At 42.7% G+C, this 15,548-nt stretch overlaps 1 protein-coding gene across 3 annotated transcripts in view; it reads left to right on the forward strand.

Annotated features, from left to right (window-relative positions):
- GSDME (gasdermin E) overlaps positions 1-8,695 on the forward strand; it is a 59,781-nt gene extending 51,086 nt beyond the window's left edge. For all 3 annotated transcript variants that reach the window (XM_047763516.1, XM_047763515.1, XM_047763517.1), the window contains exons 9-10: positions 3,529-3,602; positions 6,741-8,695. In XM_047763516.1, the coding sequence (XP_047619472.1) occupies positions 3,529-3,602; positions 6,741-6,971 (305 nt within the window). In that variant the 3' untranslated portion in view covers positions 6,972-8,695. The remainder of the gene's footprint in view (positions 1-3,528; positions 3,603-6,740) is intronic.
- The last annotated feature ends 6,853 nt before the right edge of the window (positions 8,696-15,548 follow it).

A 15,548-nucleotide genomic window follows, 5' to 3' on the forward strand; every position in this document is an offset into this window, starting at 1 on the left:
AAGATTTGCTGCTTTTAAGATTCTAGGCTTGTCTTTAATTTTTGATGTTTTAATGCGTTGTGATGTGGCTCTCTCTAGGTTCCTCTTATTTGGAACTCCATTCTGGGTCTCATGGATATGTTTCCTTCTCCAGTTTATGGAAGTTTTCAGCCCCTTTTTGTCTTCTCCTTCTGGGACCCCTATACTGTGAATATTGGGCTGCTTGAGGCCGTAACCTTGGTTCCTTCAGCTATATTCCCCCTTCCCCTTTTCTTTCTGCGGCTCTGACGGGGTGCATTTCATTGCCCTCTGAGTTCAGTGACCTTTTCTTCCGCCTCCTCTCGTCGAGCCCCTCTAATGTCTGCTTCTGTCCAGTTCATGTATTCTTCATCTCTGTGACTTCCATTTGGCGCTTATATTTCCGGTTTCTGCTTTGACGTTGTCACTTTTGTCCTCCATTCTTCCACGGCTGGCAAGCATCTTGATGATCACATTCTGGACTCTTTGTCCCTTGTATCCTTTTCTATTCATTAAGCACTTTTTCTGAGTTTTTATCTTGTTCGACTGTCTGGAACATATTCTTCTGGTTTTTCATTTTTCTGGACTGTTTGTTTCCATGCGTTTGTTTCCGACAAAACCGTTACTGCTCTCAGTCCTGAGGGCGTGGCTTCGTGTAAGAGATGCCCTCGCTCCTCACCGTGGCTGCAGCTCTCGGTTGGTTGTCTCTCAAGCCTTTGTGAGGGTCCAAATCGTCTATTTCACTTATTTTTGGTGGCCCCAGTAGTTGGGGGCTTGTCAGTGCCCTGAAGAGGATCTCAGTCAGCACCTAGATTCAGACTGAAAGAAGCCAGACCCTCCAGCAGCAACGTTTCCGGTGTCTAAATACATACAGGCCATAAGTGCAGATCCTGCTAGCCGCCACAGCTAGGTGACCTAGAACTGTCATCCGGGTGACAGTCGCACAAGCCAGATGATTGTACAGACTGTTTTCCAGGAGATCCCGGTGGCCTGCATCGAGGTGGAGAGCACAAAGGTGGCATCCATCGGCCTCTGTTCCCTGAGAGCAGGCGCTAGGTGTGTGTCAAACCAGAAAGAAAGACGCTCGCTCCTCAGGCCAAGCAAATAGTCTTTCACCGGAAGGCCGGGGGTGTGTTTCCGTCTGCTGTCTGACAGTGCCTTGGGGGAGGCAGCTGGCCACAATGGTATGACTGTCATTGAGTCCTGAGTGATCCTGGAACACAAGTTCTGCTGGCTGAGAGAGCCACGCGAACGAGGCGTATTGCCTGGGTGGCAGCTATAAAACCCAGGGCATCAGACATGTGTAATAGCTGTGCTCTGGAGTATGGTAGAGGGAGGGTGCAAAGATGGCATCTGATGGCCTCTGTCCCCAAAGAGAATACCAGCAGGTCCCTAGACATGTGTTAAATTCGATGCCTGCCCCTCAGGCTGACGCTCTTTAACAGCTAAGCCCTCTCTCACAGAGTGGGATGCTTTTCAAATGGCTGCCTCTGCGCGGGACCCTAGGCTGGGTTGAGTCCACATGTGAGTCCTTTGAGCAAGTTATCCATTTGCTACAGGCTTGTGGGCCTCATGGACGCCAGCCAGCCCCATTGGTTGTTAAAGCCAGAGGTTTAGGGGGGCTTATCTGTTTGGTGCAGGTCTTTAAAAGTTGGGATGCCTGAGGTGGGGTTTCAACTCTTCACGGGAAGAAGCTTGGGCTTTGACGTTGCCTGCGGGTTGTGGGCCGCTGTGCCAGGGGTGGGATTTAGAGAGAGATCCTACCTGTTTCGATGTGGGTTTTCCTCATTCGTCTGATGTGTAGGAGTCACCCAGGGGGTTTTGGGTTTTTTCAGAGGAAACTGCTCCACATGGAGATGCAGATTCAGTTTGTCCACGGGAGGAGGGGAGTTCCCGATCTTCCTATGTTATCATCTTGAAGCGGCTTCCTCCTGCTTAACCTGTTTGAGGCACTTCAGTCTCAGCATCTGGCCTGTCTCCTGGGACACGTCCTCGAGCGTTTTGTGACCTTAAGTGAACTCTCCATGTCTCATTTGTAAAACAGAGTTAGGAGAGATCAAAAGACACCATTTCAATTCAAGAAACATTAAAGAAGTCTCTACCTGTGTTGTCGGCACTGCTTGGTGCTGAGGTGGGAGAAAATCATCAACCCACCCTCGAGGGAATTAAAATTAGGGGGTCGGCTCCTCAGAGCAGATGCTGTTCTTTCATCCCCGTGTCCCCAGCACCGTGCTCAAGACAGTGAGTGACCACTGAGCAACGCGGAACTAAAGCATTTCCAAGAATAAGGGATAACGGTGATGATTACATGGGACTCAGGGGCCACCTGCAAAGTGAGGGAAGGGGAGCATGAACAGGTGAGAGGACTTGTGACAGTAGCTCAGCCAGGACATCCTGTCCCAGGTGACTTTGCCCCTGCCCTTCCCAGCCCTGTGATCTTCCCACAAGGCAACATATATTTACCCTCTTCATCCTCCTGATTTAGGATCAGGGCCTCCTGGAGACTCTGTGGGCAAATGCACGTACAACACTGGAATGCAATTTAAGATGTTTTTAGGCAGATCACCCCTCAGGGCTACCCCATCCTCCTAGCAGCCTTCCTCTCTTGGGCATGGGGCATGTTTCACTGCACTCTGCTGGGTCACAGCCTCAGCAACACATTGCTGTTTATAAATAAGCCTGCTAATGAATGCAGGAGATGGAGGGAGTTCATAAATGTTCCCTGGGCCAGATGATTGAACAGGTGACTTTTTTTCTTTTGCCTTCTCAGCTTAAAGGCTGTATCCCAGAGGACTGGGTCTTTTTAGCAACTGCATCTGTTTTACCCTGGGAGATATTTAAAACTGGTTTTGAATGACAATGATCTAGATTTCCTTTCCTGGGGCTTGGCAGGACCCTTCTGGTGTAGCCCCCAGCCTCACACAGCTCTGCACCAACTCCCTCTCCCACTGGTGCCGTATGTTGAGCTAGCAGGAGGCTAGGGGGCCCTGCAGTCCTGGGCTCAGGTGGTCTACTGTGCCACCCCTTGATCAGGTCACATTACATTTTTCTCTCCCAAATGACTAGTGACCTAGGTATAACCCCTTCTAGTTTATTCAGTTCTCTGACATAGGCAAAAAAATAAATAAAACAAAAAGCCCCCAAGCCTATAGCAACCAAACAAGGAAACATTTTAGAGAGGTGTACCCAAAGTCACTTCCCAAATATATAGTGGGGCTCAAATACAGCTCTTTTGTCACCAGATCCCAGATTTTTTTTACTTTTCCCTGAGTCTGTATGTTCTTCCTGATGGGCAAATTGAATGTTGAGGAACCTTCTCCGGTGAACACAGAGCTGGTTACCTAGTCCCTACATCTATTTTCTAAAAAGCCTTTGCTATTTGTTTAGCCCCATTCATTCATTCTACAACTACTGAGCATATCCTCCGCCTGGCTGGCAGAGGATATATATAAATTAGGTACAGTCCAGGGGTTGCTGTTTCCATGGATGCTTTTTTTGGGACAATGACTGATTTTTTTTTTCCTCCTGCAGAAATGCCAGATAATGCAGCAGTTCTGCTGGGCACTTGCTGTAAGCTCCAGATTATTCCTACACTGTGCCACCTGGTAAGGAACCTCCCAGATGGGACCTAGGATGGGCAGGAACAGGGAAGCCAGTAGGAGAGGGACACCTAACAGCTGATAAACTCACTAGACTTTCTCATCCACCACAGCCCTTCAAAACAGGTTAAACATATATCATTATTAACCACTTTTTTAAAAAATACTCTGCCCATGTCACACATCCCACTCCATAGGAAGACTGAGGCTCAGAGGAAAGGTGTTATTTGAAGAACTTGCTAGCAGGGCTGGGACTTCAGCCTTGTTTTTAGACTCCACATCTCACGGCTTTTGCATTTTTTTGGAGAGGATTCTGGCCAAAGCCTTGGTGCCATGTGGCAGGGACTAGGCCTGATACCACATTATTTGCAGCAGGGATTCTGTGGCTGGACCAGTTTGGTTCAGAGCTGCCTCAAATTCACAGGGACGTACTCAAGAGGACGGAGTTGTCTCAGCGAGACATTTCATTCTTAGGAGTAGCGTTAGCTTTGTGCCCTCAGGAAAAGTCATGGCAAGAGCAACAATTAGGTAAGGATGAGTTTCGCCCCAAGAGTCAAGGTTAAGCTTTTCCTTTTTAAATTGTAAATTGGGTCATTAATTGAAGGAACCCTCAATAGGTTGGGGCAGCCACTTGAATCTAGTTTCTGCAGATTTTGCTCATCGTTTGGGGCAGAGGAGCAGGGCAGACCTGGCTGTGAAGGACTGGGGCCAGCACGCTATGTGACACAAAGGACCAAAACTCTGAGCTCTGCTTCCAGGTCCGGGAAGCAGGTATTGGGGGTAGACTGCCTAGATAGGTTTCTAATGCATCCACTCTGGGAAATTTGAGCACTATGGTTAGTGCCTTTGTGTAGCCAAGACATCCAAAGAGGGCAGCAAGGCCTCGTTCCAAGGAGCCAATGTTTGTTCACAACTGAAAACAGATTCCACCTGCCCAGAGGGATGCCACGTTCCTGCACTTTGACCACAAAATCTGAACTACTTAAAAACGAGCCAGGATGTGACTATGTGGTGGCCAGGCTAGTGACATCTTTTGGTTATGGAAACAATATGTATAATTATCTAATTTTCCACAAAGATGAGTACAACAGTAGCTCTGCTGTCATAGCCCCTTGGCCTTTTGCAGAAACTGGGTGTTTAGCATTTTTCAAATCAGTCCTTCCCATTTTACAAGGTCATCAACTGCATCCAGGAAGTATATAAAAAAAGAAAATACGGCAAAGCCCATACTAGCTAACTCCCTCGCCCAACCAACTCACGTTTAGTTGTCATCTTCCTTGCAGGTCAGCTCTAGCAGTTGATCTTTGTGTTGTTTCCAAGTTCTGCTCTGTTGAGGGTCTCAGAGGAGCCACTAGAATGCACTTGGAGTTCCAGCACGGCTGGTACTCTACTTTGGTGCAAAGCTACCAACTGTAGGGGCTGCTCCACATAAACAAAGAAATAATTTTTCTTTAAAGACCTTCCTAAGTGTCTTCACATACTCTCCCTTAGACGTCCTAACACCATGTCTTAGGACAGTGAGGCTCCTGCCTCCTGAAGGAATTTTGGGATGTCATATGTTTCTTACAGAGATTTACTTAGACCAGGGTACAGAAATTACCTGCATTCCTGTCTTGTCTTGTCTGGTAGCCAGAGTAACTTTGAGAGACTTTCTGAAGGGCTTTTGAAAGCTACCCTAACGCATTTGCAGACTGGTGAAAGAACCGGGGAGAAGGTAGCCGAGCATCACCAGGAGAAAATGTTAACCCCCCTACCCCCACCCTGCTCCTTGGGGCACCTTAGTCTCTCTCATGTCTAGAAGTGCCTCTGCGCACTTGGGGTTGGCAGCTGTTCAGAGAAGGAAGCAGTATGCTACTCAGCCCTTCTCTACCAGACCCAGGACAAGCCTGCTGTGCTCTTGGCAGGCTTCAGCCTGTACCCATGTTGCTCATTCTTAAATCACCAGGATGTGGCACTTGTGTTTTAAAGAGCTGGCCAAATCCATTCCCTAAAGCATATCTACAGTTTACCCTTTGGGCCACATGGTGACATGCAGCCCGTGGTTACACCCTGTGAGTTGCATTGGGTGAATCTACAAGGTATAGACTGGTAAGGCTGATCTTGATCACAGACCCACAGGTGCTTTTATATGCAAATGAGTGCTGCCCTTCAGCCCTTGCGACAAGCTGCGTGTTATTTGAGTAAGGTTACCATTGCTCGGAACATTTCTGCAATTCTTTCAGATTCTCTTCATATTCAGTTAAAATTCACGCGTATTTTATAAGGCTTCATTATTCATTTTAAATTTGACTATTTACATCAGTAATCTGATCTGGTTCTGAGTGCCTTTTTAAAAATCAAATCTACTGGCAAATTTGTAATTACTGAAGATTCAAAACAAATGTGTCAGAGGTGCTGCTCAGATCCTAAAAGCGAAGTTTCAAATGTTCTGAGCAGTTGCAATTAGAGCAGTGTTCAAACGAACCTCTCTGAAGGACATTCAGTGTGTTGAGGGGCTGTGGTCCAGGCAGGGTACAAAGTGAGGATGACAGGCCAGGTCTTTGCTCTCCTGGGCAGCTTGGGTTTTAATAAACAGACTCGAACAGTGAATATCGAGAAGATAATTTCAGATTCCATAAGCATATGAAGACAATAAAATAATGTAATAGTGGCCAGGATGTGGGGGTAGCGGGTGGGCCAGTGGAAAGGGGAGGATGAGGTGTTTCAGCTGACCACTAAGATGAGAAGGAAAGCGCCCTGGAACTCTGGGGCGAGAATTTCACAGGCTGAAGCAAGAGTGGGAGGCAGGAAGCATAGCTAAGTAAATCACGGCACCTACCTTTGAGGAGTTCATGTAGACATACGAGAGAGTCTCATAGTTGAATAAAAATAAAAAACCAAACCTTTCATACTGACTCGTGAGAAAGGTGCATTCGAAACTTCCTAATCTGCTGCAGTCAATGGATCCAGTAGAAGGTAGAGGACTCCAGGCAAAATGGATAAAGTCAGGCCAAATAAATCGGGTTACATCTTAAGGGTTTTCCCTGCTCCGTGTGGGCAATTTAAACCACAGCTTAATTTCTTTTTCACAACTGTGAGAAGTGCTAATATTACTATCCAACATTGTTATTTTCTGTAACGTTCTGCCTCAACGTGTCTTTTCAGCTCTATGCTCTGTCTGATGAAGGCATGTCGGATCTTGAAGACCCAATGCTGGCTCCTTTGAAAGACGCGGAGACCCTTGAGATCGTGCAGCATCTGTTCGCCTTAGCTGACATTAACCTGGAAATGCTGCAGTCATCTGTGCAAGCTACTGCAAGCAAGGACCCTGCAGTTCTCCCACTGATTCTTTACATAAGCCTGAATGGACTCTGTGCTCTAGGAAGAGCACATTAATAGCAATGTATGTGGATTACAGGTACAGGCACACCTTGTTTTATTGTGCCTCACCGATAGTGTTTTTTTTTAACAGATTGAAAGTCGGTGGCAACCCTATGGTCGAGCAAGTCTATTGGCACCATTTTTCCAATAGCATTTGCTCACTTTGGGTCTCTATCATGTTTTGGTAATTCTCACAATATTTCAAACTTTTTAATCATTACTATATTTGTTATGGGGACCTGTGATATTCAGTGTTACTACTGCAAAAAGATTACAACATGCTGAAGACTCAGATGATAATTAGCATTTTTTAGCAATGAAGTATTTTAAGGTATATACATATATATGTGTAATGCTATTGCACACTTTAAATAGACAAGGTAGTATAAACATAACTTTTACCTGCACTGGGAAACGAGCACATTTGTGCGACTTGCTTTATTGCAGTGGTCTTGAAGTGAACTTGTAGTATCTCTGAGGTTTGCCTGTATGTGACATCAGCCAAGGCTGGCTATTTTTTAGCGTCTTCAAGATACTACCTTTGGGGCTTAGGGTCACCACGTTAAGACATTGATCAAGGACATGAATTTACAGAACAGTTTTACAAAGTGGTGACTTTTTGCATTATGATTGGCTTGAGTGTGGCCATCAGCTCCTCTGTGAAGAGGATCTTTTCCAAAGCAGGCCCTCCTGTGCTGGTGACTCAGTGGCCAAGCTAGACCCCAGCTCCAGAGAAGCTACAGGCAGGTTGAGACTTCCAAGCTACTATACAGGCAGACCTTTTCTCTGCTGAAAAGCGGGGCTATCTGTCACTTTCTTCTATTTCCCACTTTCTGTTAAACAAAAACAGATGAGGCTGACACTCTGATCCAGAAATTCATTTTAAGTTGTGAAGGCTGTGGGGATGCAACTTCTCTTCGTAGAAGGCTGCATTTTGGAGGTGCTGTGTGCCATGCGATGGTTGAAAAATGAACTGGAAATGCCAGTACACATATTCTTCTGCTAAAGAAAATCATGCGAAAAAATAACCTAACAGCAGGACACCCTTCCTTAGGGTCTAGCTAGATGCATTTTCTGTGACTTTGCCATGCTTTGATGAGTGGATCAGTGTGATTTCCCATGCATTCCAGATATTTAATTTGTAAAATACTACATACTGTGTCAAAGGAAACTTCGACCTGTATATACATTGCTTTTTATTGTCTTTCATATCCTACTGGAAATAGTCCGACTGTCTCCCGAGAGCCCCCAGTCTGTTGCTAACATCCAGTGGGGACCTGAAGCCACTTCAGCTTCTCTTGGCAAAAAGCAGCAGGGATCTACTGCTGGAATTTGTCTTTAGGAGCAGGAGGCATTGGGGATGAGGACTAGCAGTTGTTGGAGAGAAACCTGCCATGTTATTCAGCACCTGCTTTTTATCTCAGTATCACCTACTTATTCCCTTTTTGTACTTCATATTTTAATGGCTGTTAATAAAGAAGAAATGAAGCAAATAACCCTTTCATTACCTCTATTAAAAATGAGGCTAAATTATGCAAACATGCAAATACTTATGTGAAGGGAAAAAAAGGATACAGAGTTATACTCTGTGGTGGCAACAACATGAAAAATAAGCACTTCATAACACAAACTGGATAGGAATATGGAAAAGTCAAAACAGTTGTGCCGACATGGTGGCACTATTCATGCTTTTTGTCTGGTTTTCTGAAATAAGTATAAAGAACATACTGCAGACAGAATGTGTGATATGAATCTGCTTGTGTAAAAAACAGATAGACAAACCTTGCAACTCATGAGAAACCTCATTTGAGTTCACAAGAAACCTAACAGTGTCTCCTTTGGGGAGAGGAGTGGGTCACCTTTCTAGTCCTCTTAGAATTCTGTCTGAATTAAAAAGAACAACAACAAAACTCCCAAGACATCAAAAACTAAGGACAGACTTAAGACAGAAAGAAAAGATGTCATCCAAACAAGTGCTGAAAGTTTGGGTTACCTCAGACATTTGTACCTAAGGCATTTGTCTGTTGCAACAGTTGCCCTGAGACTGGCAGTTGGACTGTGTTTTAAACACCAGCCATTGACAAGGAAATAGCCTTATGTTGCTACATCAGAGCCCCACTGAGATGTGGTGGGTGAGGTGGGGTTGGGCTCCAGTGAAGGCGAGATTGAGTTTGTGCCTCCAAAAGGTTCATCTGACTAACCAGTATCCTCACCATTAAATACTATTAATTTAAAATGTAACTATTTTTACTGCTTGAGATCCAGAACCATACTGCTTTTAATAACAAGATTTGGAAACAAGTTCTAAAATCCCAGAATGCCTAGAAAATAAGATCGTATTTCCTGCGGGGAGCTGAGAAAATGCAGGGACTCGAGGAAGGGACCTTGCCTGATGGCACAGGTTCCTAACCAAGGAAGGGAGCTCACCTGAATGGTACAAGCCAAAGGTGGGCTTCTGGTCAGGATAAAAGCCTGCCTGTACGGTGAAAAACCGAGGGCAGGCCTCAGGTGACATGGCTCTCTTGTTGACGTTGATGGGGAAGAATTGGGGCTTTCCCAGGACAACAATTTTGCTGGAGAACATGGATTGTTCCCCAGGTGACCTATTCAGTTTTTCCTCAGTCTTTCCTGTTATTTGCTTATTATTCTTATTTTACATTCTTATTCTCCTGTGGTGCTTTGTGATTTAACAAAATTACAACAATGATATAAAAATTTCATCCTGATGGACCTTCTCCTATTCAAATCCAATTTAATTAAAAACATAGTGTTTATTTACTAACTGGTTATACTGTAAGCTTTAGAAGTTGGAATGTAATACAGACTTAGATAAAGTTAGACTTACATTGTTCACGGTCAAAGAAACCTAGCTATGAGAGTTGCCCTTGATTTTAGAAACTTTTAGGTGACAGGTAACTGAAGTTGGTTTTCTCATACTGTCCTCCTGCCATGACGCTTTGGGGATAAGCACTAATCTAAAAACAAGACTTGTGAATGCCACATCCTTATGTCTGTAGCCCTTTGGGAAACATGACCTGGGAGTTAATTTTTAGAACTTGACCTTCAGGTGTACTTTTAACATTGTGATGTAACTGAAAACTGTCTTATAAAACAATCATCTATGCCAATAAAATTTGAGCAGTTCAGCACCCAGAAAGAAGGGACAAAGAGACTGTCTCCGTTTGCAGTTGCCGACGCCATCCCTCCCTAACGGGGTGTGCACTCCCTGGCTGCTGGGCCTGGACTCTGGCAATTTCCTAGAACAAAAGAGCCACCTTTTGCTGCTGTTTCCCACAACCATTTCTCTTTCCTAAATGGATACAGGAAGAAATGCTGACATGATTAGCTAGAGTGATGTGGCCTGACAGTGGCCCCTAAAAAGGTCTTCGTGACCTAATGTATCCTTAGAAACTGTGAACATGTTACCTGGCAAAAAAGGGACTTTACAGGTGGTGTTAAGGTTATGGACTTTGAGATGGATAGATTATTCTGGATTATTTGGATGGACCCTTAAAGAAGGCAGAAGTGTCGGTGAGAGAGGGACTTGACCAAAGAAAATGCAGGAAAAAAAAGGCATAAGAAGAATTCAGTGCTGTTTCTGGCTCTCAAGAATGAAGGAACTGATCCAAGAACAGCTCCTTGGTTCACAAGAGCAGTCAGAGAGTCAGCAAGGGAAGTGGGAACTTGGGTTGTACAACTGCTTTGGAACTGGTGTTTATCAGCAACCTGCATGAGTGTGGATGTGGATTCTCCTCCAGACCTGAAGGTAAGAGCCAGGGCAGGCCTTGGGGATGGCTGATGGCTTCATTTTAGTCTGGTGAGACTTGTGTTGGATTTCAGACCTATAGAACTGAGATTATGAATTTATGTTTTAAGCTGCTCAATTTGTGGTAGTTTGTTACTGCAGTGAAAAAAAGGGACAGGATAAGATGGAAGAATGAACCACAGTTGATCCTTGAACACATGGGTTTCAACTACACAATTCAACTTACAAGCACATTTTTTTTTTTCAGTATGTACTACCATCCTACATGATCTGTGGGTGCCCTGTTGGATATCGAGGGATGACTTTATATGAAACCTAATTCTTTTGAGGTATAGGTGAAATACTCTGACATAAATCATAACAATATTTTCTTAGATCTGTCTCCCAAAGAAAAAGAAGTAAAAGCAAAACTAAGCAAATAGGACCTAATTAAAGTTAAAAGATTTTGCTCAGCAAAGGGAAACCATCAACAAAAGGACAACCTATGGAACGGGAGGACATATTTGCAAGTGATGCTACTGACAAGGGGGTTAATATCCAAAATATACAAACAACTCATTCAACTCAACAACAACAACAAGAATCCAATCAAAAAATGGCTTAAGACTTGACTAGACATTTCTCCAAAGAAGACATACAAATGGCCAACAGGCACACGAAAAGATGCTCAACATGGCTAATTATTAGAAAAATGCAATTCAAAACTACAATGAGGTATCACCTCAAATGAGTCAGAATGGCCATCATCAAAAGGTTTACAAACAACACATGTTGGAGAGGATGTGGAGAAAAGGGAACACTTGCATATTTGGTGGGAATGTAAATTGGTGCAGTCACTGTGGAAAACAGTATGGAGGTTCCTTAAGAAACTAAAATAGACTAACATGGGATCCAGCAATTCAACTCCTGGGTATATATCTGGAACAAATGAAAACATCAATTCAAAAAGACATGCCCCCTCAATGTTCATAACATTATTTACACTAGCCAAGACATGAAAGCAACCAAAGCGCCCATCAAAAGATGACTGGATTAAGAAAATACGGTATATACACAATGGAATATTACTCAGCCATAAAAAGAATGAAATACTACCACATGCAGCAACATGGATGGACCTAGAGAATATTATGCCTAGTGAAATAAGTCAAACACTGTATGATATCACTTATATGTTGAATATAAAAAATAATACAAATGAATGTATTACAATACAGAAAAAGACTCACAGCCATAGAAAATAAACTTGCGGTTACTAAAAGGGGGAAGGAAGGGGGTTAAGGGCAAATTAGGCATACGGGATTAATGGATAAAAACTACATCTGGACTTCCTGCTGTGGTGCAATGGGATTGGCATTGTCTGCAGTTCAGGGACTGAGGTTCAATCCCTGGCCTGGCACAGTGGGTTAAAGGATCCGGCATTACTGCAGCTGTGGTTCAGATCTGATCTCTAGCCCAGGAACTCCATATGCCGCAGGGCAGCCAGTGTAGCACAAGGAATTATCACATTGTCTTGTACTAACCTATACTGGAATATAATCTATAAAAACATGGAATCACTATGCTGTATACCTAAAATTTAACACAGTATTGTAAACCAACTATACTTGTTTTTAAAAAACCCAATACTTTTGGAGATATTGACCTTGGACTAGCAATTTCTGAAGTGTGGGGTATGGAATCCTGGAAAGTAGCTTAGGAAAGAGTTCCCAAAGTATCTTTTCTGAGAATAGGAATGTGTACTCACCCTCATTCATGCCTCCATCTCTTGGCCAGTCTGGTGGGTCCACCTCCCTTTCTGACTGCAGGCGTCAGGGCCACAGCAGACACGGTCCTTCCCACCAGTTTCTCTTTCTTGGTTGGCTGGGAAATGGCCCCAGTATCCCATGCCATCTAAACATGGAGGGCTTTTCTTAATCCTGTATTTTAATTTTCCCTGTCTCTGGAATTCTTTCCTTGAGGAAGTGGCCTTTGAAAGCCACAGAATCACTGGGTTGGGATAGAAACAATCATTAGGGGAGGCAGGTGAAAAATGTAGATGTTTTGGCGGGAAAATCTAAATGACATTAGAGGCTCTTAACAAAGACTAGTAGCATTGAAAAGAAATTGCCTCAATATTTTGTAATAACCTATAAGAGAAAAGAATCTCAAAAAGTTTATGTGTGTGTGACATAGATAGATCAGTGATATATCTCATATATATATATCACTGTGCTGTATGCCTGAAACTAGCATGACATTGTAAATCAACTACAATTTTAAAAAAAGTTAAAAAATAAAGTTAAAAATTGCCAAAGCTAATCTGATACCTTCTGTACTCTCTCTAAGCTTTAGTTCTACCTATAAATGAAACACATTTTCCCAATATTAAATATTTATTTCCTTATATGTACAAAAATATTTTACCAGGAATATGCAATCTCACAGATTGAACACATCAATAATTTTCGTTTTGGACAACATATGGAAATAATGTGAAAAGAAAAATTAATAGGGACAGTTTCTGAGAAATCGATACTTAATTGTACTGCAGGAAAATTTTATTTTTACAAGGAAAGCAATAATCATTCTTTTATACAGGAACTAGTAATACAATTACTTGGAAAGCAGTAGCAGTTAATTATATTTTGCAACTTTTTCACCACAAACCTACTTTAGCAGCTTGTTCAGCTTTGATTTTTTTTGGTTGCTAACAAGCATTTTGCCCTCCATTAAAAAAAAAAAAAAAACAACCGAACTCCTCTGTAATTATTTCAGACTAGAGGTTAAGAAGAGCATGCATATGTGTTCAGAGTAAAGATATACCAAAATGAGATGGGAAAAAAGAAAGTCACCCAACGTCTTCACATCAAATATTCATGGGCTCTGACGGAGCTAACAGAACATGTGGAAATAAATCATACCAGATGCTGAACCCCAGTGCTCATTCTTCTATAGCAAAATCCAATATAACACTTTCTTAAAAATTGTTACTAAAGAAACAGGAGGCAGTTCTTTTTTAAAGAGGACATACAGCCAAAAGAAATATTTATCTTGTATTTCAGTTACAGATGGAGAGCCTCAGTTTGAGGAAGAGGCTAAGGCATCTCTCAGCTGGACCGTTCTACCAGAACAAGCTTTGTCTTCAAAGCAAGGTTACTCATACCACTGCCTGCCTCTCCTATTTAGTGAGATGAGAAGCACGTATTTTAACTAGTCATGATTTCTGGCTTAGTGTTGGTAATTCATCACAAAGGAGCTTTGGAGGCTGTCACTTTCCCCTCTTCCTCCAGGGTCTCAGGCCACTTTCACTAATGTGAGGAAGGTCCAATTTCAGGCATGGCCTGTTACATATTTTCGTTTCCAACCTGTGGCTTGCTATTGCTGAAGTGCAGTCACTTCCAGCTTTTAAAATAAGACCTTTTGGCTTCTGCTCTGTGGTAGGGACGATACCTGTTCAGTGGGACTGGCAAGGTTTACATGCAATGAGTCATTTAATCTGCCAAGTTATAAGTGGCATTTTCGGTTAACTGTAGATTTGTTCATTCAGTTTTGTGCTGGAGATCAGGAAACAGTAAAAACTAAGAAAAAAAAAAAAAAGAATTGCTGCTTCTGACTTTGGTGTGTGGAGGCAAGTCAGCTTAGAGCACTGCATTATCAGCCAGTGGCCCTGATGCAGTTGGAGCACAAAACTAAAACGCACTCATGCTGGATTGGAGGTCCCCTCACTGGACCTAATGGAGTGTTTCCCCCTTCAGAGAGACAGGTGTCTCTAACCTTAACACTTTGGGTTAAAATGGGGTTACAGTGATAAATTTCAGGCATAAGAATAAGTACGATGGATTTAAAGGGCAGAGATCAGACTGCCTTTAGATATAAGAGAGTACTGGATTGCTTAGATAAATTTTGTTCAACTTGTAAGTGGTCTGGTTGGTAACAAGGGTTTGCTAAGGGTTTGGACTTAGGATTCTAAATTAAAATGCGCTTCCTGACCAGGGCCATGTAGAGAGCAGAACACACCCTCTGCCAGGCTGGATCTACATCCTTGGAGCTATTTTAAGACCGAAGGTAGAATTTCCGAATGTTGTGCACCAAATCACTCATTCCAAAAGAGATGCACCTTAAAAGAGCCAAAAGATAAGCAACCTCAGGGTAAATGAATATATACACATAATAAACAGATAAAGTAGCCTAATAAGGATTTTTCAATTTAGCATATACCACACAAATTACTTCTTGTAATTTAAGGTGAAGACAAATAATTAAGTTAGCCTTATTTAACAAGTGTACTATTATAAGCAAAGGGAGATATACATTTTATCAAAGGTCACATACTTAGGGAGTCAGAATTAGGATCTCAACTAGAAGTACACCAGCTCTATTTTTGTCAAAAGAGAGACCATTTTAGAGAACGTAGTGTGGTTTACTGCAGAAGTAGTGCAAACTATGCTTTTAATTTCTTACCTTAGAAACGAGACATCATTCCTTTACTTTTATTAAGGACATTTTTTTTCCCCCGTACCCATGGCACATGGAAGTTCCTGGGCCAGGGACTGAATCCAAGCCACAGCTGCAGCCACACCAGATCCTTAACCCACTTTGCCACAGCAGGATCTCCCTTAAGGACTTATTTTTAATTCTGTGCACTAAATAATTCCAGAAACACACAAAGTAACATGATAAGTTATGGAAATTATTAAAATTAAATTTGAGGCTAAGATGCGATTTGAAAATAACCTTACCTTAAAAAAAGTATAGAATTATCTTCCTCAGATGTACATGTAAAAACTGACATGATAAATTAGTCAATTGTAATCTTAAAATCTTGTGAATATCAACTTGTACTA

The sequence above is a fragment of the Phacochoerus africanus genome, chromosome 16 (assembly GCF_016906955.1).
Source record: "Phacochoerus africanus isolate WHEZ1 chromosome 16, ROS_Pafr_v1, whole genome shotgun sequence".
Lineage (NCBI taxonomy): Eukaryota > Metazoa > Chordata > Mammalia > Artiodactyla > Suidae > Phacochoerus > Phacochoerus africanus.